The 23,347-nt window shown below is 54.8% G+C and overlaps 1 protein-coding gene and 9 non-coding genes across 10 annotated transcripts; 6 read left to right on the top strand and 4 right to left on the bottom strand.

Moving 5' to 3' along the window:
- Nucleotides 1-637: 637 nt before the first annotated feature.
- On the top strand, nt 638-710 carry TRNAR-CCG (transfer RNA arginine (anticodon CCG)). The gene has a single exon. It is a non-coding gene; the product is annotated as a tRNA-Arg (tRNA).
- Nucleotides 711-2,222: 1,512 nt separating this feature from the next.
- TRNAR-CCU (transfer RNA arginine (anticodon CCU)) lies at nt 2,223-2,295 on the top strand. Its single transcript has one exon. It is a non-coding gene; the product is annotated as a tRNA-Arg (tRNA).
- Nucleotides 2,296-9,663: 7,368 nt separating this feature from the next.
- TRNAK-CUU (transfer RNA lysine (anticodon CUU)) lies at nt 9,664-9,736 on the bottom strand. The gene has a single exon. It is a non-coding gene; the product is annotated as a tRNA-Lys (tRNA).
- A 245-nt stretch (nt 9,737-9,981) lies between these two features.
- LOC124518049 (collagen alpha-1(I) chain-like) lies at nt 9,982-14,914 on the top strand. Its single transcript, XM_047087827.1, has 4 exons — nt 9,982-10,009; nt 10,260-10,781; nt 12,568-12,632; nt 12,840-14,914. Exons 1-4 carry the CDS (start codon nt 9,982-9,984, stop codon nt 12,945-12,947), a joined length of 723 nt encoding a protein of 240 aa, XP_046943783.1. The 3' UTR covers nt 12,948-14,914.
- On the top strand, nt 10,765-10,836 carry TRNAP-UGG (transfer RNA proline (anticodon UGG)). The gene has a single exon. It is a non-coding gene; the product is annotated as a tRNA-Pro (tRNA).
- Nucleotides 13,617-13,689, bottom strand: TRNAK-CUU (transfer RNA lysine (anticodon CUU)). The gene has a single exon. It is a non-coding gene; the product is annotated as a tRNA-Lys (tRNA).
- A 1,795-nt stretch (nt 14,915-16,709) lies between the features above and the next one.
- On the bottom strand, nt 16,710-16,781 carry TRNAP-AGG (transfer RNA proline (anticodon AGG)). Its single transcript has one exon. It is a non-coding gene; the product is annotated as a tRNA-Pro (tRNA).
- A 195-nt stretch (nt 16,782-16,976) lies between these two features.
- On the top strand, nt 16,977-17,049 carry TRNAK-CUU (transfer RNA lysine (anticodon CUU)). The gene has a single exon. It is a non-coding gene; the product is annotated as a tRNA-Lys (tRNA).
- A 2,682-nt stretch (nt 17,050-19,731) lies between these two features.
- On the bottom strand, nt 19,732-19,803 carry TRNAP-UGG (transfer RNA proline (anticodon UGG)). The gene has a single exon. It is a non-coding gene; the product is annotated as a tRNA-Pro (tRNA).
- A 1,285-nt stretch (nt 19,804-21,088) lies between these two features.
- TRNAK-CUU (transfer RNA lysine (anticodon CUU)) lies at nt 21,089-21,161 on the top strand. Its single transcript has one exon. It is a non-coding gene; the product is annotated as a tRNA-Lys (tRNA).
- The last annotated feature ends 2,186 nt before the right edge of the window (nt 21,162-23,347 follow it).

Raw genomic sequence — 23,347 nt, 5'->3', positions numbered from 1 at the left:
ATGCGTCCGCTCGCGGGGAGGCGGGGCAGCGGGAGGCTGCAGGCAGGGTGCTCGGCACCCAGTAAGGGTGCATCTGTGCTCCCGGGAGCCAGGCTGGGCCCTCCTTCCTGCGGGCGGAGGGGCTGAGGAGCCCAGCACGGGCCAGGCTGGGCTGGATGTTCCGAGCAGGGGCAGCCGGGGCCCACGTCGCGGTCTCAGCTCCCGCACCCCGGCGGCGCCCCGCGCCGGGGCCGCGGAAATGCGGGAGACGCGGTCAGAGTCTAGTCTGGAGGCATGACACTCTGGACCGAGCCTTGCAGGTGGATCGGTACTGTGAATGAGGGGAAACAGGGCCTGGGGAGCGCTGGGCAGCTCCCGACTCAACGCGCTCCGGGGCCACGTGGGGGAAGAGTTCCAAAGGCGCCTGTTAGGGCAGGAAGGGCCTGCGCGGCCTCTCCGGGGCTCGAACTCGTAAGCACAAGTCGGAGGGCGGTTCTCGCGGAGCCGCCTGGGCTCCTCTCGGCGCCGGGCCCCGGCTCCGCCCACATAAAGCCCGAGGGGGCGGGGCTCCTTGCCAGTAAGAGCATGCGTATTGCGGTACAACACGCAGGCGCCTGAATCAGCTTTATGAGAAACGCGGTGGGAGCGCCACCGGCGGGGCCGCGTGGCCTAATGGATAAGGCGTCTGATTCCGGATCAGAAGATTGAGGGTTCGAGTCCCTTCGTGGTCGCTGCGCAGCTTGTTTTTCTCCCTCCGATTTGCCTTTTCCCTCGGTCGGGACTGCGCCCTCCGCGAAACCCTAGGTCGCCTGGGCCGTGCCCCGCCCGCTGCCCCGCCCTCCGGCACCTCGGCAGCCGCCGCGCGCCTGCAAGGGCGGAGCTCAGGAGCCAGCGCCTGGTCCGCACGCCCGCGCCCCCGAGGAGCTGCGAGGCCCACCGGTGGCCGGAACCTGAAGCCACCGGCCGCGAGTCCCGGGGCCCACTAGGCACTGGCTGCACGAATACAGTTCTGAGGACCAGAGCTGTCGCACATGAGAGGTTGGACCTTTGGGCGCGGGGGGCGCGCGGGGACGCGCGGGGGGCATGGGAATTGTTCCAAGGGCTCAGGAGACAAGTGCGTTCCAAACTATAATAGATTATCGTGATTAAAAAAAAGTTTTGGGAATTCTGGTGGCGGTTGGATGATATTGTGCATGTAACTGATGCCACTGAATTGAATTGTACGCTTAAAAATGGCTAAATTGGCTATAGCGTTATATACACATTTTTAACAGAATAAAATGTTTTAAAAATCTAATAGATTATTTGGATTTCTTGCAACGATAGCGTACCCTTAAATGACTAGCGTGGGTGTATATTTAAACGTTTAAATATAAACAATATGCCCAGGGTTGGGTTATCATTTTACCTGGGGAAAAAAATGTCTCCACTTGAGGAACTGTGTTCTCGCCAAAGGATTCTGGCTAAGCCAGCTCACCTAGGTGACTTGACCTCCTCCCACCTGGTGACCGCTGGGGCAGTGGCAGCCGGAGCCCACATTCCGGAAGGTGCGCGCAGGTACCCTGGGGTCATGTGGGGTGTTACCGTGTTTGTGGTGCTTCGGTGGTTTGAAGCTTCTTTAGGACCAACATTTTGGAGGTGAGAAAGAACACCCATCCTCTGGTGGGAAAGCTAACGCTGGGCTCTCATCCTCACGGGCACAGCCAGCCGGTCAGATACGGGGCCACTAGGGAGGCCACTGAGCTCTGTTAAAAGCGCGGAGACCTGAGCCCAGGTAACACCTCTTGTCTGCGGGCCAGTGTAGGGAGGAGGACAAGGACAGGGACGGCGCTTTTCCCACTCTCCCGGCTGGCACCCCCGTCCTCTCCTCTCCGACGTTTTGCATAGCCAGCTCCTTCTTGCTAATAGATAGTTACCAACGAGCCCGGATTCTCCCGCAAGGAGAAGGAAAGGGCTCGCCCAGGCTTTGATGCCCAGGCTTCTCGCACCCTAAGCGAGGATCACACCGTAGGCCAAAGAGCTGAGCTGACACCTGTGGCCCCGGTTCTTTAGGTTCCATCTGCGTGTGCGCGGTCCCTCCGGGGTCCCAGGACGCTCAGGAGCGGGTGAGCGCCGGGTGAATGCGGGTGCTGAGGGGCAGGACGGAGACCGGGACGGAGCGGGGAGGCTGTGCGTCATTTGTGGGAACCACGGGGAGGTGACCGAGAGACTGGTCTAGGACCATTACGAGGGATCTGCCGCCGGCCCCGGTGGCCTAATGGATAAGGCATTGGCCTCCTAAGCCAGGGATTGTGGGTTCGAGTCCCACCCGGGGTACGGGGGGTTAAATTTTAGACCTCTGCCAAAGAAAAAACCGAATCGATTCCCTAGTGGAGGAAGCAAGTTCCTGGAGTTTTTCCAGAGGCAGACCTAAGCTACTGACAATTCACTGCAACTCGGTTTTCTAATAAGGGGTGCACGTTTCCAGCTTTCACAAGAGAATACTTGCGTCGTTCAAATTTTTCAAATAACCATCCATTCTAGCATCCTTTTCTCGTAATATAAAGGAATAATTGTTCGTTTTCCCAGGTGTATTAATTTTATTGTGGTTTCATATATTTTTAAGAGTTCTTATCTTTTATAAACAGATCCAGTCATTTAGAGATTAAATTATATGACAACTGTTGTGCTTTAAAGCAGCGGGCCGAGTGCTGACTATGGTTAGTAATGTGTCCCGCATGCCTGAAAGTTGCTGTGAGAGGAGATCTGGAACCTTGTCACCACGCACACAGAAAAAGTAACTATGTGAACTGCTGGATGTGTTGGCTTCACAGTGGTAAATATTTCACAAATGTATTGGTAAATGATTGGTAAATATTTCACAATCACATTGCACACCTTCAATGTATTTCATTGTTATTTGTCAATTATATCTCAATAAAGCTAGGGAAAAATAATGAGTTGGATGGAGGTGTAGACGAAACAAGCCTATCTGTGAATTGATAATGGCTTAAACTGAGGGGCAGGACACATTATACTATTTCTCTGCTTTAGTGCATGTTTGAAATAGACTATAATAAAGCGTTCTCTCTCGGGGCCCCTGGGTGGCTCAGTCAGTTAAGCGTTGGACGTCGGCTCAGGTCATGATCTCACGGTTCGTGAGTTCAAGCCCCGCCTTGGGCTCTGTGGTGACAGCCTGGAGCCTGCTTCGGATCCTGTGTCTCCCTCTCTCTCTGCCCCTCCCTTGCTCATGCTCTGTCTCTATCTCTCAAAAATAAGCAAACATTTAAAGAGAGATAAAAATGAAGCTTTCTCTCCTTTTAATCCATGCGATCTCTGTCTTCACCCCGAGGTAAGAATCTCCCAAGCTTCGCGACAGGAAGCAGAGTAATACTGGAGCTTTATAAACGCATATAAAATACAGTTCTCTTTTGCCTTTAGAAACCACTAACGAGACTTCTGTTCATCCAGCTTCGGCCTTGCTTCTTCCACTCTCCCACACATCCGGGGCCCCGTTGCCCCCACTGGAGTCAAGGACCTCATCTCAGTGCCGTGTCTCCCGTCATCGAGGGCGACCTGAGGAGAATGGGGGCCACAGAGCTATGCAAGGGTGCTGCTGCTTCCCGCTTCCCTCGCTGACATTTCCCAGTGCCTCGCTGAGAGGAATGTTCTCCGGGCGCTCGGGGGCGGGGGGCGGCTGTGCCCGTCGTGTGTGACACATCCCCGCCGGCACTGCCGTCTCCCTGTCTTCGGCTTCCTTTCTCTGCTTGAAGTTCTCACACGTGTCTCCTTAAACATAGGCTACCACGGAGTTCAACGCTGAGCCAACCAACCAAGAAACCTCAGAGAGCCACAGTCAGCCGCACAGGGTAACGTGTTAAATACAGGCTTTCTGGGAAGTGCCGCCCCCTCCAGGTCAATAAATTCACCAGCCGCAAAGCCAAATCGGATCTCATCCTGCTCGCTCCAACACCCTTAGCTTCATTCCCACACAGATCCCCTGGGTTTCTGCTGGCCTAAAGGAACACCACTGCCAATTCTTTTGGTGTCTAAGGGATCTCCTCCCGGGTCAGCTCTTGTCCTCAGCGCCCACAGCGTGCTGGTCTGACTGCGGTTATGGGGCCCGGCTCACAAGGGTGGTGGGCGTGGGCTTGGCGGAGGCGTGGCTTCCCCTTGCGAGACAGCCGCTCCAGCTGAGAGGATTACAGCACGTTCAAGCGCAGGAAGGCTACTCTCCGCAGATTCCAGGCTGATTTTGCTGGCAAGGGAGCTCCAAGTGGCTGGGGGCATTCGAGACCCCCCAGAGGTCTCCGTGCCTCGGGCTCCACTTCTGCATCACCGTCGCCATTTCTTTCACACAATAGATGTCCCGAGGCTGGGAACCCAACTTCCATTGTCATTCTACAACGTGCACCGTTTACCTACGTGTTTGATCTTTATAGCCATATCAGCCCTGCAGCTGTAAGAGACGATTTGGGCTCAAGGTCGAAAGGTCTGGTTTTGTCATTTTCTTTCAGTGAGCCAACCAGCGCCCCCAGAAGAACCCCTTTCACGCCACTATCCTCATAATCACCTTTACTGCCACGGCAGTATAGGACAGCAGCCGCAGGGTCCTTCAGGGCGATGCTTTGGTCAGCACTCCATCACAACCGACCAGGTGGCGTGCGGCTCGATCTCGATGCCACCACATGCCGTGGATTACCAGCAACCCCTTTCCCGTTGGCAAGGAGCTCAGTGGCATTTGAGCCCAAATTCATTACCAAATCAGGGTCCAGGCAGCAGTCAGAAAACCCATCCGTGGGTGTTGGGGAGAAAGAGGGAAGGTTGGTTAAAGGGCACAAACTTTCCATTGTGAGACGAATAGGGTGAGGGGATCTCACATACAGCATGGCGATGATAGTTAATACTGTATCGTATGCTTGAAATTTGCTACGGGAGTGGATCTTCAGTGTTGACCACACACACACACACACACACACACACACACACACACACACACACGGTGACCATGTGAGATGATGCATGTGTTCATTCACGATTACCCTGTGTTGATTATGGTAATCATTTCACAATGTATACATATATCAAACTATCACATCAAACACCTTCAGTATACACGGTTTTTGTCAATGATATCTCAACGAACCTGGGGAGAAAAGAAAAGCCATCTGTTATTTTAATGAACCATGATTGAATGAACAATGATTCACTAGATATAAAGAGTTGCTAAAGGGGCAGTAAAGAAGGCAGAAAGCAGTTACCACCTATAGGGCTGGGGTGGGGGCGAGGGAAGAGGTTGGGATTATTAAAAATCGAAGCTTGGAGGAAGCCTTAAGGAGCTGAAAAGCAGATGTTGGAGAAAGAGTGCCTCTCAGCTGGGATGGGTGTCTCTGAGTTCAGAGGAGGGTCCCGGGGACCTCAGGCAGCTTGTGCCGGAGTCTCTAATGAGCCGTGAGGAGGCTGATTCTGTGAGTGTGGGTAAATGTCAAACTGGATTCAGTTGTTGTTCCTGGGATGAACCGTTGCTGCCTGGATAGAACCGGTGGTGGTGGTGGGAACAGAAAACAGGAAGTAGGGACTCCTTCCTCCTCCTCCAGCCTTTCAGTCTATGCCTCCTGTGGGCCAAAGCTAACAGGGATCGGCTGTTAAAGCAATCACCAAGTAGGGTCTGGAAGGGTGAGTTGGAAGCCGGCGATAGCAGCGTTCTAATCGGCACACCTGCTCTGTCCTGCTTCCTGAACGTGTTCAGGAATGAACCCATTGCTCAGAAATCCCTGCCTCGGGCTTGCTTCTGGGAAACTTGTCCTTCAACGGTTGGAGCCGGACTCTAAGAATGAGATTCTAAAGTTGAACCACCCGCTGGCCGCCTGGCCCGGAGGACACAGCACCCGTGGTGGGAGGGTTTTGAGAAATGCAGAGCAGGTGTCGAGACTTCCGGCCTGTGCTGACCGGGGATAGACCAGAGGAGCTGGGAAGTGAACTGCCCATGTCTCCGGGTGCCTCACAGACACAGCGGGAAAGATCTGGTCGAGACCGTGGGATTATGCGGCTGTTGTTGTCTTTTTTGGTAAGTTTCAATTTTAATTCCACTTAGTTAACATTCAACGTAATATTAGTTTCAGGTGTACGATATCATGATTCAACACTTCCATACATCGCCCTGCGCTCATCAGGCCAAGTGCGCGTCTTAATCCCCATCACCTATCCCCCCCCCGCCCCGTGCCCCCACCCTCTCCCCTCTGGTAACCATCAGTTTGTCCCCTATAATTAAGAGTTTGTTTCTTGATTTCTCTCTTATCCTTTTCCCTTTGCTTGTTCTGTTTCTTAAATTCCACATGTGAATGGACTCACACGGTATTTGTCTGTCTCTGACTGGCTGATTTGGCTCAGCGTAATACATTCGAGCTCCATCCGGGTCATTGCAATGGCAAGATTCCATTCTTTTTTATGGCCGAGTAATATTCCATGGTGCATCTACACCACGTCTCCTTTATCCATTCATCAATCAATGGACACTTGGGCTGCTTCCATAATTTGGCTGTTGTAGATAACGCCGCTATAAACATCAGGGTGCATGTATGCCTTTGAATTAGCGTTCCTGTATTCCTGGGTAACTACTCAGTAGTGCAATCGCTGGGTCATAGGGTAGTTCTCTTTGTAGCTTTTTGAGGAGCCTCCATACTGTGTTCCAGAGCGGCTGCACCAGTTTGCATTCCCACCAGCAGTGCAGGAGGGTTCCTTTTTCTCTACATTCTTGCCACCACCTGGTGTTTCTGGTCTTGTTGAGTCTAGCCCTTCCGACGGGTGTGAGGGGATAGCTCATTGCAGTTCTGATTTGCATTTCGCGACAATGAGTCATGTTGAACATCCTATCATGTCTCTGTTGGCCATGTCTTTGTCTTCTTTGGAAAAATGTCTGTTCATGTCTTCTGCCCATTTTTTTATTTCAAAATAAAAAAATAAATACATGTATTATTAATTATTAATAAACAAATAAAATCTTTTTTTTAAGATTTTGTTTTTTAAGTAATCTCTACCCCCAACATGGGGCTAGAACTCGTAACCCTGAGATCAAGAGTCGCAAGCTCCCCTGACTGAGCCAGCCAGCTGCCCTGTGTCTATTTTTTAATTGGATTATTTGGTTTTGGGGTGTTGACTTGTATAAGTTCTTTATGTATTTTGGGTACTAACCCTTTATCAAATATGTCATTTGCAAATACCTTCTCCCATTCCATAGGATGCCTTTTAGTTTTGTTGATTGTTACCTTTGCTATGCGTAAGTTTTTATTTTTATGAAGTCCCAAGAATTTATTTTTGCTTTTGTTCCCTTTGCTCAGGAGATGTATCTAGAAAGAAATTGCTACGGCTCATGTCAAAAGCGTTACTGCCTGTGTTCTCAGGGTTTTTATGGTTTCCGGTCTCACATTTAGGTCTTGAATCCATTTTGAATTTATTTTTGTGTATACTGTAAGAAAGTGGTCCAATTTTGCCAAGACCATTTGTGGAAGAGACAGTCTTTTTCTCGTTGGGTATCCACTCCTGCTTTGTCGAAGATTAACTGACCATAGAATCGTGGGTTTATTTCCGGGTTTTCTATTCTGTTTGATTGATCTCTGTCTACTTGCATGCCGGTACCATATGGTTTTGATCACTACAGCTTTGTGTTATAAGTTGAAGTCCAGAATTGTGATGCCTCCAGCTTTGTTTTTCTTTCTCAAGATTGCTTTGGCTCTTCAGAGCCTTTTAGGATTTTGAGGATTCTTTGTTCTAGTTCTATGAAAAATACTGTTGGTATTTTGATAGGGATTGCCTTAAATGTGTCAATTGCCTTGGGCTGTATAGACAGTTAAACAATATTTGTTCTTCCTACCCAGGAGCATGGAATTTCTTTCCATTTCTTTGTGTTATCTTGAATGTCTTTCATCGGTGTTCTATACTTTTCAGACTCCAGGTCTTTTCGCCTCTTCGGTTAGGTTGTTGTTGAGTAGCTTTACCGCACGGACACAAAAGAACGACAGACCCATGTCAACTAATCACCCGTTCAAAGCACTTGGGCAGAACCCAAAGCAACCCACGTGCCCTTCGGCCAACAAAGCCCAAGAACAGGCTGGGGGCCTCAGTGTGAAAGTAGCAGATCTTGAGGAAAAGGTGACCCTCCTAGGCCAATGTCAGAGTGCTGGGAGGGAAGACGTGAGACCCAGAGACTTGGAGTGGGGGTAGCTGAGGGCGGGTGCGGGGACAACCTGGAAGTCTCTGGGCCCAGGCTTCCACCCGCCCCCACTCTGTTCTGTTTCCCCGGAGAACTCTGATACACACAGTCTGTTTGGGACGGGTAGGGCGCCCCAGCCCGGCGCCAAGCGGTACCCGGCAGGTGCCTCCTCACTCCCCAGCCCACTCCCCACCCCCCACGGCAGCCTCGGTTTCCCGAGCCAGGACCTGGGGTGGCTGGATGCCAGAGCACCATAGGCACCCGGAGGAACGGACCCCCGGAAGCCCCAGATTCGCAGACGACCCGACGTGGTGATCAGGACTGGCATCGTCAATCCTTTGGGCTCTGCTACCCTTTCACAGAAGGGAAGCCATACTTCTTTCCTGGCTGCTTGCTCTGGTGGGAGCCGGACACCGACCTGTACTCGGAGTATCCCGTGATTTCCAGTTTTCTTTCTACCTTAGAAAGGGGAGAGGAGCTGGGACAGGGCTGGACAGACGGTCTCTTCCCTGTCACTTCCCCGCCGCACCAGGAGGGAAAGCCTCGGAAGGCAGGGGGCACGGTATTGGAGAAAGGGAGGGTCCGCGAGGGGATACAGAATGGGGGCCCCATGCAGGCCTCCGTTCAGGGCCAGAGTCAGTGAGTTTCCACCTTTAGCTGGAAATCCACTCCAAGTACTCTTTCGTAGCTCTCCTTCAGCCTTTAGAGCTGAGACTTAAACTCCTAAGCAGTGGGTTCGAGTCCTAGGTTGGGAGCTATGTTATTTTGGCCTGGTTAGCCCTTGCCCAGATCTTTCCAAACTTCAAGGAGGTTCCTAGCAGGGAAACTACTGAGAGAGGCTCTCTCCGCTGTGTGTGCTGTATATGGAACTTCTGTGTAAATGGCAACTTTTAAAAATTACTATATATATATATATATATATACACACACTATATATATATTTATACTATTTATATTTATACTATATATATTACATATACTATATATTTATACTATATATTATATATACTATATATACTATGTATATATAGTATATAATTATATATACTATATATACTATGTATATATATACTATAGTATATATAGTATATACTATATATAGTATATATATTTATACTATTACTGTAGCATATATATAGTAATAAATATATAGTATATATATATACTATATATATAGTATATATATATACTATATATATAGTATAAATATATATATAGTGTATATAGTATATATAATATATAGTATAAATAGTATAGTATAGTATAGTATAGTATAAATATATAGTATACACACACACACACATATATATATATAAATAAATAAAACATAAAACACGAATGCATCTCGCCTCTGTGAGGTTCCTCCGTGGTCCCTCTGCTGTGCTAGCCTCCCCGGACCATCTGCATGTTCCACTTTGGAAGAGTTTTAGTTTATATTATACAGACCAGACCCAGTCACCTGTTTCCGTTGTGTCAAGCTGGCTCAACAAAAGTTGCGCCCAACGTGGGGCTCGAACCCACGACCCTGAGATTAAGAGTCTCATGCTCTACCGACTGAGCTAGCCGGGCAGCCGTAAGGGGGCCGCTCTTCCACAGGCTGATTGAGGTACTCGAGAACTTTCCTGTTCTAAAATTGGTAAGGACAGGCTCTGGATCCTGTGCGCGCTGCAACCCCGGGCAGTGGAACGCAGAATTGGCGGACTGTTTTCAGCCAGGAGCGAGGGCGCCGCCAGGTCACCGTGTGCCGTCCTGTCCTGTCAGTGCGTCTGTGTGGCCCAGTAGCTCAGGGGAGCCGGCAAGTCTGGAGCAAGAGCATGGGACGAGTGTCACTGGAGACGGCCGGTAAGGAGCCCGCTGTGATCCTCGCTTAGGGTGGAGAGCTGCCAGGTTCCGATCACGGAGGCTCCCTCGTTTTGAAACCCTCGGCCCTTTTTAGGGCTGGCGGCAAGGAGCAATCGGGAAGACTGCGGGGCCTCGCCGAGGGGACGAGCCGGGGAAACCCTCCTTCCCAGGTGGGTGCTGGACCCCGTGTTAGAGCAAGAGGAAAGAAAAGTTGGGAGCGTTCGCGCACCTGCAGATGGGAAGAAGTGAGCGGCGACCCCGGTTCTGACCCCCGCTTCGGGGTTCCCCGGTTGCGAGGGGCTGAGCCCGGGTCCAGAGGGGGCTCGGCGGAGCACAGGAGCCCCGGGGTCCTTTGCCGAGCGGCTGGAGGCCTGGCGGGGCTGGCCGGCCGAGCCTCATTCGCAGGGTCCCGGACTTGGGTCCCACGTTGGGGGAAATTTCTGGGCTGGGGCCCACGTGAGACATCGCCGTGCTCACCTGGGCCCCGCAGACCGGCTTCTCTGGTGGCTCCGGGCGGGGGGCCCTGGCAGGGGCGGGGCCGTTGTGCTCGGGAGGGGAGGCGGGGAGAGGGTCCGGGGGCCGGCGGGTCCCCCCGCTCCCTCCTCGCCCCACCCTCTCCCCTTCCGGAATCGAAACCGAAACCTCGCCCCGCGCACCTTTCCGAGGGACCAAGAAGCCGAGACTTGGTGGGACGGGAGCTCGGAGCCGAGGACGCAGGCCTCCAGGGAGACACCTCACGACCTGCACCGTGGGACGGCTCGTTGGTCTAGGGGTATGATTCTCGCTTTGGGTGCGAGAGGTCCCGGGTTCAAATCCCGGACGAGCCCGTCTTTGTCTTTTCGGAGGGTCACGATGCGTGAAGCCTCAGGAGGTCCGGGATCAGAGAAACTGGTCGCCCTCTCACCTGCCCCCAGGCCAGTCTCACCTGTCATTGAGCAGGAGACCTGGTCTGCGTGCTTGTGCACTGTTTGCACACGCCAGGTAGTCCCCGGATGGGGGGCGAGGGCCCGACTGAGTCTGGGCGCCTTCTTCCCTTTTGCCTTGGCGTGTGAAAGGTCTTGTTTGCAGACATCTTCTTCTTTCTTGAGGGGCTACCAGAAGGCCCTTCCACAGACAAGGGAGGGAAGGAAACCACAGTGGAAATTGGGCCTGGGGAGGGCCTGGGCCTTAGTGGTGGGGCCATGCGGGGCACATGGCGCCTCGGATCCCCGTGCGGGTCCCCACAGGCGCTTCCGCCATGTTGGAAGAACCGCAGGGTTTCAGTAGGTTTTATTACCATTCAGGTATGGTGGGACCGGCGCATGCAGCCATTGAAAAGTCGGGTTATTCCCCACAGCTCCCGAGAAGGGCACGCCTGGCCCCTGGGCGTGGGGACAGCACAGGGGAGGCACCGGGTAGTCAGGCAGCACAGGAAGTGAGGAGAACGCGTGGGCAAGAGCCTTTCTCCTGGTTTCGGTGAAGCTGGTTTGAATTAACTTCAGCTGCCTCTGGGACATAGGCGCCGTCCCTAGTTGTCTGTTTCCTGGCCTTGGGGTGATTCTGGAAGGTGCATAGTAACCCCCAGTCTGAGAGCCCCATGCAAAAGGCGACGGGGGGTGGGGGCGCTCTGGTCTCCAGTTGGCTTGCGTCGGAAATGCACCCTTTAAGAGTCCGTTTGCTAATCTCTAGGAATTGGCTGACCTTGGGAGGGAAAAATCCCGCCAGGGTCAACAAGGCCACGGACGTCAAAGTTTCAGAATATAGAAAAGAAAAGACCTGGTTAATAAAGGCAGGGCGGGAGGTTTTGGTGGACATTTCAGCGGCCCCCCCAGTCTGGGAAGAGCTTCCCGATCTCAATCAAGTCCGGCCTGGGGACTGTGGCCCGGAGCCCTCACCAGGCGAGCGGCAGTGGGGCCAGGGCCCTCTGCACGTGCAGACCGGTGGGCCTCCCCTTGACCCAGGCAGCCTCTGCTTTCTTCACGCAAGCCCCAGGGCGGTGCGTGCTGGCTGCCCCTTTTATGCCCCCTGTTGCTGGAGTCCCTGAGGGGAGCAGGCCCAGAACCCTTGAAGACTCCTGCGCTTATGGGGAAACCACTACCACCCCCAGTGGCCCAGTGGCTCCTCCCCCAAATTCTTTTTGGAACCAGCAGCATCCCTCCCTCCGGCCTGCCTTAACCCCTCCTGACTCCAGTGCTCAGGGTCTGCCCCCCACCTTCACACCCAGGCCTGGAGGGAGCTTTGGCCGGGGCTCCGCGGGGAAGGTCCCTGGGGAGGAGGGCACGTTCTCTCTTCTGCTTCACGTCCCTGAGGAGCCCACACTTTCCTCCTCGCAGTCTTTTCAGGGCATGAACGGAGGCCCCAGCAGATCCCCGTAGGGACGGACCAGAGACGGTCCCGGTGCGCGGCAGACCCAGAGCGCACCTGGACCCCGGTGGCCGGATGAGGTCTGGGCCCCAAGGCCGGTGTCCAGGTGTGCTCAGTGGACAAGGGGACGCCTGGACCCTGGTTACGGGCAGCGGTTTCCCCTGAGGGCTCCCCAAATTTCTTAACGTCCTTCCTCATCCTTTCTCCACCTGTAGACACTCAGCTTCCATCTGGGTCCGAGCGGGGTGCAGATGCACGTCTTGGAGCCTGGGGGCAGAAGGTGACACTTGGGTCAGAGCGGGGGGTCCCTCCAGTGTATGGCTTGGGAGGGGTGGGGTCCCATGGGAGAGAGAACGGTCCCGCTCCAGGGGTGCGGGGTCCAAAACCTGTTCTCAGCTCCACTCCACAGCCTGGCCCTGCGCGTGGTGACAGAAGGAGGGTCTGGGGGTGCTTTCCCAAGCCGATAGCCTCAGTTTCCCATTGGCAGGAAGAGCGGCCACCCCAAAACCCAGACTGGGACCTGCTGCCTTGGAGTCTTAGCGTGTGGCAGTGCTGCCCCCCACCCCCTGCCATTCTCCTGTCCATAGAGACCTGAATCAAACCCTTCTCTGACACCCACAGGAAGTGGGGACAGTTCCCAACCAACGAGCCAGAGCCGGAAGGGTGGCTCCTTGGTCTAGGGCTTTGATTCTCCGTTAGGGTGCGCGAAGTCCCAGGCCCAAATCCTAGCCGAGCCCTGCTTTTGAGAGTGTTTGGCAGTGGGCGCGCTGCAATCACCAGGACGCGTGGACGTGCCCCCCCAGGCTGTCACCCTCCCCTACTCACAGTGGTCCGGGGCCCTCTGCCCTGAGCGCCTCCCCAGTGACTGATGATCGTGCCCTGGAGTCCCACGTACACCCTGACCCCCAAAGGGACAGCTTAGCAAAAACTGGAGCTTGTCACCACCGCGCACGTGGCATCCTGCCGTGGCGTCCCTCGGTCGTGCAGGTGATAGTTGTGGCTCCTTCCCTTAACTAAACCCAAGAGAAAACTGTGACCGTGGTGGTTTTTCTCCTGTAGCCGGGTCCAAATCTCTGAAGAACCGCTTTCTAAGACTGCTTTGCTCAAAGAGGAAGTTGAGGAATAAAGCGGCTGGAAGCCGGTGTAAGGAGTGGGTGTCCTTCATCACCTCGGATGGCTTTGGTGCGTCCAAGAGGTTTTACCTAAACCGAATATGCCAAACCGAATATGCCAGGAACTGCTCAGCGGTCTCTTTCTAAAAGGACGCCCAGCGTGGGGCTCGAACCCACGACCCTGAGATTAAGAGTCTCATGCTCTACCGACTGAGCTAGCCGGGCAGCCGTAACCAGGGTGCTGCGGCTGAGTTTCAGAATTTGTTGGGCTGCAGACAAGTCAAAATGGCTAAGCAGTTCAGGTCTTGGGGACAATGGGGACGTGACCACTTCTGGAGTCCCTCGGGGCACTCTGCGTGTGGGAACTGCTCAGAAAGGGCTGCGTCCCCAGCCCGGCGTGGGGAGCGGGGAGCCGAGTGGTGGAGGCTGAGGGGCCGCCCTGACCCCCCCCCCCCCACACAGATAGATGGGCTGGGGGGGGGCAGCCGTAGGGAGCCCTGAGGCGTGGACGGGACTCAGCGGACCCGAGCCAGCTGACCCCGCCACACATGGACAGGCGGCAGGAAATGGGGAAGTGACAGCGGGCCCCGTCCTCCCTCACGTAATCAGACAAACCTGCGAACTTAAAATAATTATTAGACCCACCAGATTCCACCCGTTCGCGGGAAAATTCCCACCTATGCTTCCTTTGAATTATCAAAAATCAATTTATTTTTATCAAAAAATTAAAAAAATATATATATTTTGCCCCCAAACCTTCTTGGTCTGCCCTTGGGCAACCCTGAGCTGCTGAATCTGCCCCCCACCATGGTCGGCTGCGGGTGGGGGCGGGTGGGGAGCGGGCTGGGAGACCCCAGGGTGCCTGCCTCCCGCTCGCTGCCTTGGGATCCAGTCTCCAGGTTTCAGGGCCAAGAGCAAGGTGTCCCTGGACGCAGAGGTTCGGTCCTAGTGTGTCTGCATGCCTGAGCCCCAGGTGGGTTGGGGCTGGGGCAGCCCCCACCGCACCCCCCTCTCCAGAGCAAGGAGGAATTTTAGGTAAACAGTAGGCTGGGAGTCGGACCCAGCGGTTCTCTGCTCGTCCCCCGCCCCAAACTCTGGAGTCGGGGTGGCTCAGTGACTCTGCTGAGGATCTACTGAGATTCCAGGCTCCACACCGCAAGTGCGCGTGCGGATCTGGCCCGCATCCTGAATACAGCTCACCGGTGTAGACAGGAGGAAGGAGGCAGCAGGGAGCTGGCACACAGACTGGGGAAGACAGAACACGGAGCGCATGGTGCAGTGGTGTTGCGTGTGTGCAAGGCACTGAGGGTGTTTGAAAACAAAAGGACTTTGCTCGCAGAGGTATTTGCTCCCCACCCCAAAACGAAAAGCTTTTATGGTTGAGGCTATACGGTATGTGCTTTAAAATGAAAAAGTGGAGGAGGACAGGTTTTAAAAATACACAAAAACGGGGGAGGCTGTGCGGGGGGGGGGGGCGGGCAGAGAGGTTTGAGAATTCTGTATTTCTGCTCAGTTTTGCTGCGGACCTAAAATTGCTCTAAAAAATAAAGTCTGTTCTTAAAAAAAGGCATAAACAGGGACGCCTGGCTGAGTTGGTAAAGCATGTGGCTCTCGATCTTAGGGTTGTGAGTTCAAGCCCCATGTTGGGTGTGGAGCCTAGTTAGAAATAAGAATGAAAAATACACAGATAAATTTGAGCTGCTATTTCTTCTAATGCATTTAGCCCCATATTTCTTCTCTTTTGGGTCTCCAATGACTCCATTAGATATTTTGTTAAAATCCCAGCAAAACCTTAAGGCTTCTTTCTTTCTTTCTTTCCTTCCTTCCTTCCTTCCTTCCTTCCTTCCTTCCTTCCTTCCTCCCCTCCCTCCCTTCCTCCCTCCTTCCTTCCCTCTTTCCCTCCCTCCTTCCTCCCTCCCTCCCTTTCTATCTTCCTGTTCAGTGAGTCTTTCCTCCGTCTGGTTCATCTGTTTGTCGCCCAACCATTACGCTGTTTTATTTCAGCTATTACATTTCTCAGCTCTAAGTTTTCCATGCGGTTATTCCTTATGTCTTCTGTATCTTTGAGACTTCCAAGTTTTAATTTTGTTTCACGTGCGTTCTTCATAGCTCCTTCCAGCATTTTTAGGATGGCTGCCTTCTACCTCTCCTTTTCAGATGGTTCCAGAATCTGTGTCCCTGTCTTTCACTCATCTTTTCTCCTTCAAGTGGGATTTTCCTGGTTCCTAGTAGGACCAGTGGTCTGCAGCTCCGTCATGTTTGGACAAGTTTGGTGGTATGTTTTGAAACTCTAGATCTCATGTACATCTTCTGATTCAGCGCGCTCCTCTGACAACGCGCCCCCCCCCCCAATGGGAAAAGAAGATTCTACCTTGTTGCTGCCTGGGGGGCGCAGTTCACGCAAGGTGGGGCGTCCTTATTGAGGGGCAGGAGCGAGAGTTTAGGCTCCCCACCAGGCCTCTGCTGTCACCCCCTGGCTGGGGGGAGGTGGGGCATCCCACCACACAAAGAGAAAGCTGGAGCAACGTTAGAGGCTGTAGTAAAGCAAGGCTTCCGGGGCTGCTGCTGGGTCCTGGGCCCTGCAGGTTTTGTTCAAGTCCCAGGAAGGGAAAGGGGAGGTGAGGGGACCCCGGGGCTGAAGTCAAAGTGTCCATTTCGAGAGCTGCGTGCTCTGGGCAGGCCCTGCCCGCCACCAGACGCTCCCCTTCGGGCAGGGTGATCGCAGGGAGGCGGGGGAGGAGGTTGGAGGGGGAAGTGTCCCCGGAGGCTCCCCGGACCCGCACTGGTCATTAACAGAAGAAGCAATGCTGGCCGTCAGCCAGAGTCTGGCTCCTCGGGAACATAGTTGGGGGGCGGAGCTTCCCCGCCCGGTCTGGGTCCCCTTGCCACTCCCGCGGGCGCAGGACCCGGGCCACCCAGCCCAGCCGCCGTGCTGGCTCAGCGCTCCCCCTGGCGGCCGGGAAGAGAATCACCTGGGAGTGCAGGAGCGGCTGGAGGCCGGTGAAGGGCCGAGTCCCTGGCTGAAGCCGTGGCCTCTCACGTCTGTGTGGCGCCGCTGCTCCTGGACATCTCTCTCTGTAGGCCCCAGCTCCCTCAATTCGATGTCGAGCTCAAGTTCAGGACTCTCTGGCCGCGGGAGCGACGGTACATCAGGTGGCGTTTGTTCCTGCACGTGGCTCTGGGCTGGGGACCCAGAGCTTCAGCAGGGCCCTGGGGGAATTTGAGAAAGGAGAAGGAAAAGGATGGGGCTCGTCCGGGATTTGAACCCGGGACCTCTCGCACCCTAAGCGAGAATCATACCCCTAGACCAACGAGCCGCCCCTGGCAGCCGCCTACTTCTCCTTATTTCTAGTATCCTCACGCCCTAGGTGCCCACCTCCCTGCGGTCTCCTTCTCTGGGGACAGCCATGCCCTCACCGCCTCTCCCGAAGCAAGATGCACTTTTGCCTCGGCTTGTAGCACCTGCCTTTAATACTTTGAGTAGCGGGGAGGTAGGACCAGTGTTTGTCCTTGCCCGGCTAGCTCAGTCGGTAGAGCATGAGACTCTTAATCTCAGGGTCGTGGGTTCGAGCCCCACGTCGGGCGTGCGCTTTTGCCTGATAAAGAGGCCAAAAGACAACTCAACGCAGGGAAGGTACGTCGCAGATCCGCCATTTAAAGAGGCTTTTAACGATCTCAGGTAGATGCTACCAGGGAGGCGTCCGCGTGGCTGCGTGGCCCTCCGAAGCCTTGCACGGTCTCTGTGCTCCTGTGAAGCAATGTAAATATTTGGGCCCACCAGCCAGCTTCTGGGTGCTGGCCCGAGGAGACACATAGCTATATCTTTTCTTAGATTAGTAACCCGACAGTGACCTGCGCTATCACATTTGACTGGGGAACAGGATGCAAACCCAGAGCTCGGTGTCTGTGTGGGTTTGGGGGTGACTCTCTAGGTCCCGAGTGGGGCTCCCAGGAGGAGGCTCCTGATCGGGGCCGCTCCAGTGCCTGAGGAGGGACTGCGCAGAATTTCCCTCCCCCACCCCCACCCCCACCCCGAGGTTGGTGGCCTGTCAGCTTTCCTTCACTTCTCCCCAGTGAAAGGGAAACAGACAGGGGGCATTTCGTTTTCTATTTTGGGGAAGAGGGAGAAGGAGGGTATGTGCTTCCCATCAGCTGACTTTCTTGTGTTCTCTTGCAACGGTTTAGGCTCGTGAAAAGACCCTGCTACGTGTTGGACAGGACTGTGTTTTCTTTCTTTTGTGGTGGGGACCCAGGTTACGCTGGGAGACACCCCTCCTCTGGACCCTGGGATCTGCTAGAGCCCCCTCTGTTTCTCACTCAGGGCACTCTTAGTCTCAGTAATCTTTCCCGGTGTTCTTGGGGGAAAAGGAAACTCAGTTTATTAGGGACTTAGCTCCATACACCTTCGTCGCTTCTTGGAAAAAATTCTTACCAACTCGGTGTCTCTATTAGCTTCCCGTGGCCGCCGTAAGAAGTTACCACAACCTGAGCGATTTAAAACAACAGAAATATATTTTCCCACGCTTCTGGAGACCAGAGTCTAAAGTCAGGGTGCCAGCTGGCCATTTTTTCCACTCTCTTTAAAGGCTCCAGGGAAGAACCCCTCCTCGCCTCTTCCAGCTTCTGGTGCTCTGGCCAACTTTGGCTTCTAGACTCATCACTGCGGTCTGTGCCTCCACTGTCACATGGCTTTCTTCCCTCCACGGGCCTCTGTGTCCTCATATAATCTTTCTATAAAGACACCTGTCGTTGGGTCAGGGCCCACCCTACTCCAGGATCTCACTGTATCTAATTACTGTGCAAAGACCCTACCTCCTGAGGTTCTGGGTGGCCACGGTAGTCGGGGGACACCATTCAACACTCTTTTTTTTTCCAAAAAATTTTATGTTCCTTTTAGTTTTCTAACTCACAACCCCAAGATCAGGAGTTCAGATGCTCTACCCATTGAGCCAGCCCGATACCCCATTTTCTTTTTATTTTTTTTAATTTTATTTTTTAAAAATTTACATCCAAATTAGCATATAGCGCAACAGTGATTTCAGGAGTAGATTCCTTAGTGCCCCTCCCCCATTTAGCCCCTCCCCCCTCCCATGCCCCCCCCCCAACCCTCAGTTTGTTCTCCATATTTATGAGTCCCTTCTGGTTTGTCCCCCTCCCTGTTTGATATTATTTTGGTTTCCCTTCCCTTATGTTCATCCGCCCTATCTTCTTATTAAATAATAATTCTTTTTTTACTGGGATATGTGCAGTGGGCGGGCCCTGTACGGCTTCTCCAACCTTGGGATGAGATTGCGTACTGCCTCGCACGGTTCCTATTCCACACTGATTCTCTTGCCCTGCTCGCGCAGATACTGTGGGAAATCCAACGTTGCAAAAATATAGCATCGTCAAAAGTTCAAAGTCAGTGTTCAGGGAGTGCGGTGTCTGATGGATGTTGAGGATTGATGTTTCCCTCAAAACTTTTAAATATCCCTGGGCATTTTTACATACTCTAAAGGTGCCTCCGCACATCGCAGACTCAAGTCCGAAGCACCACCTTTGCGTGCTTTAGGAGCAGAAGTCGCTGGCGTCACAGGGAACTCATGCTGGTGGCTCCTCGGGGCGGAGGTTTGGGGGTGATTGTTTTGGAAGTGGCTGTACCCTGAGCCCAGTCCCACTTGAGGGTCCTGTCTGTGACTGAGTGGTGCCTTGACCCAGCCCAGCCTTTCAACCATCCGCAACACCGAGGGCTCAAGACCCCAGGTCGGCCGGGGGTATCCCTCCCTCTTGGTCTGAAAAGACAGCACAGCCAGGCCCCACACTGCCTACTTCAGAAAGGCCTCCTGGATTGAATCTGAGACCTCACATCTAAAGCAAGACAAACATCCTTAGGCCAAAAAAAGTCCCTTTGGTTGGTGATCCTTGGTGGCTCCAACTTCTCTCCCTCGCTTGCCTGACGCACTGACTCGGTTTCCCTTGGCCAGGGAGGAGTATGCCCTCATACCTGGAGTCTGGGATGGTAACTCTGGACCTTGTTTTCAGACGGGTCCCCCCAAGGGGCCCCCAGTGCTGGGCACAGCAGAGGACACAAGGACAGCCTAAGCAGAGAGTGAGTGCAGGTCCAGGCCAGCTCTGAAGGCTGGAAGGTCTTTTAGTCACAGTCGTGTGGAGTGATGGGTCTCTGGGTCCCTGCTCCTTCCTGGCCCTGAGTGGACTTTGGTCCCTTTGTCAGCAACAACCTGACCATCTGGAGAAGGAAAAAAAAAAAAAAAAAAAAGGCAGAGACATGGGCTCGTCCGGGATTTGAACCCGGGACCTCTTGCACCCAAAGCGAGAATCATACCCCTAGACCAACGAGCCAAGCCAAATTGGCCCTGCCCTGTCTTGTTAATTCTGTCCCCTGGCTTCCCCCTCCTTAGGCTGCAGTGGTGTCCCAGATGCCTACCGCAAGGAAAGAGGATTGGGTCACCGTCCAGAGAGCCGTGAGGTTCGACACTACGGGTCTTAAAGGCTCAGGGGTCAATTCCCCCCCCCCCCCCCCAGAGCCTCTGTCACCAGGACCTCCCTCCAGCCTTGGACTGCGGCCAGCTCCAGGACCGCGTGGGGGGTTCCCGGGAGGGGGGGGAAGGGACTCAAACCCGAGACTAGGGCCTCCCGTCTCGAACCCCCCAGCCCGGGCTGTGGGCCTCTGGCCAAAGCCGGGTCTTCTCTGTTTGCGGAAAGGGGAACTAGGGTCCGGGGCAGACCCAGAGGCTCTTGTCCTCGGCCAAGCCCGCCTTCTTCTGGGCTCAACCCCCAAAGCCCCCGCGGGACTCTGGGTCTCACGAAGCTCCCCTTTGCCCCGGCGCCGGGCACCGTCCCGCGGACGCATCCCTGGGCTGGGCGGACGCGCGGGGCCTCGAGGCGCCGCGCTCATCTTCCCTTCTGGATGGGCGACGATTCTAGAAACCAACCGGAAAGGAAGAAGGTGGCCCGACCCGACCTTGCGCGGGGCCCCCGGGGCGCTGGGGGTCCCCCTCCCGTCCTGCGGCGGGTTCTCTGGGTCTCCCCGTCCACGCCGCGCCGCCAGCCCTAAAGCGAGGTGTGGGACGCGGTGGAGGGTACGCGGCGTGGGGGCAGGGGGAGACGTTGAGAATTTGAAAGAGACCGGTCGGTCGGGGATTTGGACCCCGAGCGCTCTCAGGCGCAGCGGACTCATCCTCCAGGGCCATCTTTTCCCACTCAACACCAGTGACCTTGACCTCCCGTGCTCCCAGTCTGCAAAAGGGTCCCGAGGGACGGAGGGCGGGAGGGCTGGGGGGAGCCTCGGTTCCCATCCCAGAGCTGGGAGGGAAGGAGGCGGGTTGGCACTGCTGAGGCCTGCGTGCTGCCTCCCGGGGCCGAGCGACCGTGGGGTTTCAGGGACTCGTGCCTGCGTGGCACCGGCTTCCCAGCGCTGCCGGGCCCCCTGGGCCTCCTTCTGTTTGTCCTTTTGGGTCAGAGTGTCCCCGATCCCTGCCCGCGGCCTTGAATTTCGGGTTCCACCCCCCTTCCTCCCTTGCTGCTTTCACTTCTGAGGTTCACAGGGGCGGGGCTGCGATGAGGGGGAGGCCGTCTTGCCCCAGCGCTGCCTCCCTTTTCCTTTGAAGGAGGAAGCAGGTGCCATGCCCGGCTAGCTCAGTCGGTAGAGCATGAGACTCTTAATCTCAGGGTCGTGGGTTCGAGCCCCACGTTGGGCGCGCATTTTACAAGCCTGGGCGAAGAAAATGAATGCTTTCCCGCCCTTAAGAGTAAGCAGTTACCACAACTCACGTTTCAGGGTCTGACTCTCAGGGGGACCCAAAGACCACATCCTTGTGCTGGATTTGGAAGGACTAGACGGGAGAAGGGGACACCTTAGAGTTGCTCAGGTCTCTACCTCTAGGTCTAGTCTCTTCTAACAGAGCTGGTGGACCGAGTTGCTTTTGCATTTTGGGATTTAAATGTGTATCTAGTCCATGGAGAGGGAGTCATTCCTGCAGTTCCGTGATCTCACGCAGCACACTCTGAGCATGTTTCCTAACTCTTTTGAGGACACCAGGACTGCCCAGTTGTCTGGACCCCTGGGGTGGATGTGGTCCTCGCATCTGATGCCCTGGACTTTCCCAGAGTGCGTGCCGATGTGAATTCAAGATAAAGGAGCGAGGTCCCTCGCCTCCTGACCCCGGGCTTCTGAGTTCATGAGAGATCCACGGGCTACAGTTCTCTCCTCCCCCTGATTCCCTTACAAGAGCCAGGAATTCAATCCTGTGAAAATTGCCTTGAGTTTCACTCATAGACCGAGGGGAGTCCTTCCCAGCTGGGACCAAGGATAAGCGCCTGGCTTTTCCAGGACACTAGGTGGTGGGGATGGGATGGAGAGACGGGGGAGGGGCTGGGGCTATGGAGGCGAGAGTGCCACACCAGCCCTCATGCTCAGGGTCATAGAACAGAGTCCACGGGGCAGGGGGCGGGGGGGGGGAGGGGGGAACAGGAGTTTTTGCACCGGGAGGGTCTGTCTGCTTATCCCTCGACTGGGAGAAGAAACCCTGAGCCCTTCCTTTAGCGCAAGTCTTGGAACTTCCTCCTCCACCCCAGGAGACCCAGTCCCAGGGTAGCTGGTGTCCAAGGCGGCCGCGCAGCTGGGATGTTCAGAGAAGGGAGAGGGGCTTCGCTCAGAAGCTGGACCAGCGCGGACAGAACACCTCCGCTCTGCTCCACAGTCCCCGGCGAACTCAGGGGACAGAGCACCGAACTCTTGATCCACTGCCTTTGGAAGAAAGATCAGGGCTCTAGAAGCCAAGTTTGGCTCAGTCCTAACCTCCTCGCCGTTCGGGCGGTGGTCCTTGCCGTGGCACCTGGGCTGTGGACAGCCGGGCGTGTCCATGTGTGCGAGTGTAGCCGATTACCGGCAGGTGGACCCAGAGGGGTGCACAGGACCGGCCAGCCAAGAGGGTCCTGGGCCTCATGCAGCAGAGAAATCAGGCGCGAGTGGAGAGGAGGTGGGCGCAGTTTGTTGAAGACGTACAGACGTGGACGATGTCTAGGAGGCCTGGAAAGGAAACAAGAGTCTCGTGTCTGCTTGGGGCCTGGGGTTTTTGCTGAGGGTGGCGGTTCGGTGCACGTGTCTTCCGAGGCATCCAGAACAGAGAGGGGTTAGGTGTTCGCCGTAAGTCCCTGCTCTGAGCCAGGGGTCTTGATGAGTCGGTGGTCTTGGAAAACGTTCAGGACGACTCCCGCCCCGTCACTCCTTAGATGTCATCTGTTTTGCTGGAGGACTCCGAAGGAACCATTAATCCCTTGACCTTTACCAGGAGGACATACATCGTCTGTCCCCGTGAGGTGTGTGTGAGGCAGGGGTGTGGGACGTGGCGGGAACGGAAGCGGAAAAAGGAGCAACAAAGCAGTTCTTCACGGGGTCCCTTTAGGTTCTCTGTCTCACGCTACCCAGGCGGCATGCGCAGTCCCTCTAAAATACCCAACGGAGCCGTCCCCAGCCAAGGTGTGACCTGTGCAGATGGGCCCTGGCGGCCAGGCTAGGCCAGTTCGAGCTGCACTGCCTCCCACTGTGCAGATGGAGCCTGGCGAGTCTGGCACTTACCTGTGCTTCGTTAGAATGTTACACTCTTCGCCCGAGGAGCGCAAGCTTCGTTAGCGGAACGCAGGACACATACATAGGCATATTTTCTGGGTACTCCTACACAAACTTACGCCCCCCCCCCCGCCTCTACTTTCGAGGACAAAACTCCCATTCTGAGTAGTCATCCGAACCCTAAACAAAAGAAACCCGCTCACCCCCACTTGGGGAGTCAACGGCTTTGGAAAGTATTCCCCACGATCTCCTTATTTGCTGCAAATCAAGTTCCCTTTGTGTGACCGCCTCCCCCCAGCACAGTCTCTACCTGGA

Source organism: Lynx rufus, unplaced genomic scaffold (assembly GCF_022079265.1).
Source record: "Lynx rufus isolate CCGP_SWC_20201006 ecotype Redwood Valley unplaced genomic scaffold, mLynRuf1.p SCAF_23, whole genome shotgun sequence".
In the NCBI taxonomy this organism is placed as follows: domain Eukaryota; kingdom Metazoa; phylum Chordata; class Mammalia; order Carnivora; family Felidae; genus Lynx; species Lynx rufus.
The sequence above is the reverse complement of the archived record's forward strand: the minus strand, read 5'-3'. Positions and strand labels throughout refer to the sequence as shown.